This window comes from Molossus molossus, unplaced genomic scaffold (genome assembly GCF_014108415.1).
Source record: "Molossus molossus isolate mMolMol1 unplaced genomic scaffold, mMolMol1.p scaffold_m16_p_16, whole genome shotgun sequence".
NCBI classification, from domain to species: Eukaryota; Metazoa; Chordata; class Mammalia; order Chiroptera; family Molossidae; genus Molossus; species Molossus molossus.
The window spans coordinates 56,387,633-56,391,564 of NW_023425351.1; the positions used below are offsets into that span (position 1 = coordinate 56,387,633).

The 3,932-nt window shown below is 44.3% G+C and overlaps 1 protein-coding gene across 1 annotated transcript; it reads left to right on the forward strand.

The window, feature by feature from the left end:
• Window positions 1–1,220: 1,220 nt before the first annotated feature.
• On the forward strand, window positions 1,221–2,579 carry LOC118631468 (extensin-1-like). The gene has a single exon (XM_036263839.1). The coding sequence runs from the start codon at window positions 1,221–1,223 to the stop codon at window positions 2,577–2,579; it is 1,359 nt and encodes a 452-aa protein (XP_036119732.1).
• The last annotated feature ends 1,353 nt before the right edge of the window (window positions 2,580–3,932 follow it).

Genomic DNA, 3,932 nt, shown 5'->3' on the forward strand with positions numbered 1-3,932 from the left:
CACTCCACAAGGCGCTCCCCAGGTGAGTCCAGCCGCAGAAGCTGGTTGCCATTGGCGGTCGCCCCCAGATGCACCGCGCCTGATGGCTCATCCTCCACCGTCTGGTTCAGCTCCATCTCCCAGCAGAAGTCTAGCTTCCAGGGCAGCAGGCCGGCACTTGGGCCCACCACGCTCAGGAGAGTCCACAGGGCCCAGGGCCGCATCACTCCAGCACCTAAGGCTGACCTTGGGCAAGTAACTTAAATTCACTGTTCCTCATTCCCTCTCTGCAGGTCCGCCACCAGGCTCAGCGGCGCCCCGGGCCGCTGCCATCAGCACTGCGCTCTGGTCAGTGGGGCCTTGGTGAAGCTTCCTTATATTTCCTTGGGCTTGGGAGAGAGCAGGCTTCCTTTCAAAGTATCCAGTCTCTTTCCTGGCTTACCTGGGCTTGCTTCGTTATCTATCCTATTTTTTCTCCCCGGATTGTTTCCTCTGCTTTATGGTCACCATTTAGGCTTCTACTGCAAATGTGTTTATGAAAGGACTTCCGCTGCAAACACACACTCCCAAACCCCCCAACCCCAGTTAGTGGGGTGGACTCCTGGGGTCACTGTAAAGCCTCTTTCCTGCCTACTCCGACGCCCAGACTGTGAGAATGTCCTTTCCCTGTTGATCTAGCTGGTTCCATTTGCTCCCTTCCTTTTGTTAATACCTAATTAGCTGCCTACACTAACAATATGCTGTAGAGGGCAAACTTCACAAGGAACAGCTGTGACATATTTATGGCTGTAACCTTTATATATTGCTTCATCAACTTTGGATGCAAAGTGAGGTCTCATGTTACATAATATGGCAATTAAAAGACCTAAGACACCATCCTACATAAATTTTGCTTCTTCCTATTCTTTTTTATTGTTTAAGATTTTTTAAAATTGATTTTTAGCAAGAATGGAAGAGAGATGAAGAGAGAAACATCTATGTGAGAGCAAAACATCTATCGGCTGCCTCCTGCTAGGGATTGAGCCCACAACCTGGGCATGTGCCCTGACTGGGAACCAAACAGGCAACCTATTGATGGTGGCGGGGGAAGGAGTTTCTTCCCATTCTTATCTTTCTTGCGATGCATTGAATAGTCACCTGGGAGTACTTACTAAGTCCTGGTCACTGTCAGTATGTAGAGAGGAAACCAAATAATTCCATCTATCCACCAGAATCCCATACAATTCAGTCCATCCACCAGAATGCCATACAATGCAGTCCATCCACCAGAATGCCATACAATGCAGTCCATCCACCAGAATCCCATACAATTCAGTCCATCCACCAGAATGCCATACAATTCAGTCCATCCACCAGAATCCCATACAATTCAGTCCATCCACCAGAATCCCATACAATTCAGTCCATCCACCAGAATCCCATACAATTCAGTCCATACAATTCAGTCCATCCACCAGAATCCCATACAATTCAGTCCACCCACCAGAATCCCATACAATTCAGTCCATCCACCAGAATGCCATACAATGCAGTCCATCCACCAGAATCCCATACAATTCAGTCCATCCACCAGGATGCCATATAATTCAGTCCATCCACCAGAATGCCATACAATTCAGTCCATCCACCAGAATCCCATACAATTCAGTCCATCCACCAGAATCCCATACAATTCAGTCCATCCACCAGAATCCCATACAATTCAGTCCATCCACCAGAATGCCATACAATTCAGTCCACCCACCAGAATCCCATACAATTCAGTCCATCCACCAGAATGCCATATAATTCAGTCCATCCACCAGAATGCCATACAATTCAGTCCATCCACCAGAATCCCATACAATTCAGTCCACCCACCAGAATCCCATACAATTCAGTCCATCCACCAGAATGCCATACAATTCAGTCCATCCACCAGAATGCCATACAATTCAGTCCATCCATCAGAATGCCATACAATTCAGTCCATCCATCAGAATCCCATACAATTCAGTCCATCCACCAGAATCCCATACAATTCAGTCCATCCACCAGAATCCCATACAATTCAGTCCATCCACCAGAATCCCATACAATTCAGTCCACCCACCAGAATCCCATACAATTCAGTCCATCCACCAGAATGCCATACAATTCAGTCCATCCACCAGAATGCCATACAATTCAGTCCATCCATCAGAATCCCATACAATTCAGTCCATCCACCAGAATCCCATACAATTCAGTCCATCCACCAGAATCCCATACAATTCAGTCCATCCACCAGAATGCCATACAATTCAGTCCATCCATCAGAATCCCATATAATTCAGTCCATCCACCAGAATCCCATACAATTCAGTCCATCCACCAGAATCCCATACAATTCAGTCCATCCACCAGAATCCCATACAATTCAGTCCATCCACCAGAATCCCATACAATTCAGTCCATCCACCAGAATCCCGTACAATTCAGTCCACCCACCAGAATGCCATGTTGGTACTGTGGGTAGTGCGGCATCGCTGTTGGAAGCAGCAGCTGCCGTGGCCCAGATGTTCCTGCTGCTGGCAGTATCCAGGCACATTCCATCAGAGCGCATCACTGAGACATTCTAATGCAGGCCCTGCCCTCTACTGAAATATCTCATGTCACCTGAGCATAATTCATAACCAAAACCAAAGTCCAGTAAAATTCCTTCCTACTGAAAAAGCACTTGGTGACCGAGCAGCATGCCGTGACACTGTAACAGTAGTTTCTCACTGTGTCTTCAGGACGCAGACAGCACAGCCTCCTGTCCCAGGGCTGGATGTAACTTGGGCTCTTTCACCAACATCACAGCCCTACACACCTAATATTTGGGCATATGTACACACACACACACATATATACACACACATACATATATATAATTTAAAATTATTAATTTAATTTTGTTAATTGGGCTCTTTCAGTTTACTCAAGACCTGTCTACAAAGTCAGTGTGGGAAGACCAGGCAGAGTCTTCATTTCAAGCTCATGACTTGCCTGGAAGTGGTATTTCCTTACTGTGAGCCATCCGCCCTGGTGCCTGACTCCTGTCCTCCCATAAGGCCCACCTGTACACTAACGCACTTTTTTATTCCCACAATTCTCCTTTTTCTTCCCATTATTATTTATTTCTTTTATTTTGAAAATATTTTAATTTAGAAACAACCCCAAAATGTGTTTTTTTTTTATTTTAAAATTAATTTAAAAATAGCCCCAAGATGGTTTTTTTGGGTTTGTTTTTGTTTTATTAAGTTATCTTAATTTTCCCATGTCATTTTCTTTCCTACTGGATCATTCACGACAGTACACAAATATAATATTCTAATAATTCTTTTCTTCTCTTGATCCTACATCTCCCTCTGTTTACATATCATTTTGTTGGTTCTCCTTTATGGCAAAAAGGATTGTGGATTCTCAGTGTCTCTAAGCCAAGTCTTCCTTAAGGTGGCTTAATGTCTACATGACTATAGATTTATAAGTGGTTGCCACCTTTTTGAAATGTTTTTTATTGCTTTTAGAGAGAAAGAAAGGGGGAGAGAGAGAGAGAGACATCAGTGTGAGAGAGAAACACATCTATCTGTTTCCTCTCATACATGCCCCAACCAGGGATCAAACCCGCTACCTAGGTATGTGCCCTTACCTGGAATCAAACCTGCAGCCTTTGGTGTATAGGATGATGCTCCAATTAACTGAGTCACCCAACCTGGGCTAAGTGGTTGCCATTTTTAATAGCAGTTTTGCCATCTTTTTTAAAAAAGAAGAAAGTATGATTCAATCTGTTAGGCTCTGTGCTATGAAAATAAAACAAAACAAAATTTATATCAAATAATTTATCTTACATAAATCTGTTGACAAACATGTGTAGGGGGTTTATCGCTGATGCTTTCTTGGAAATAAAATGGGCAGCAGAGACACAGTGTACCTCCCTTTGCCACCATGCA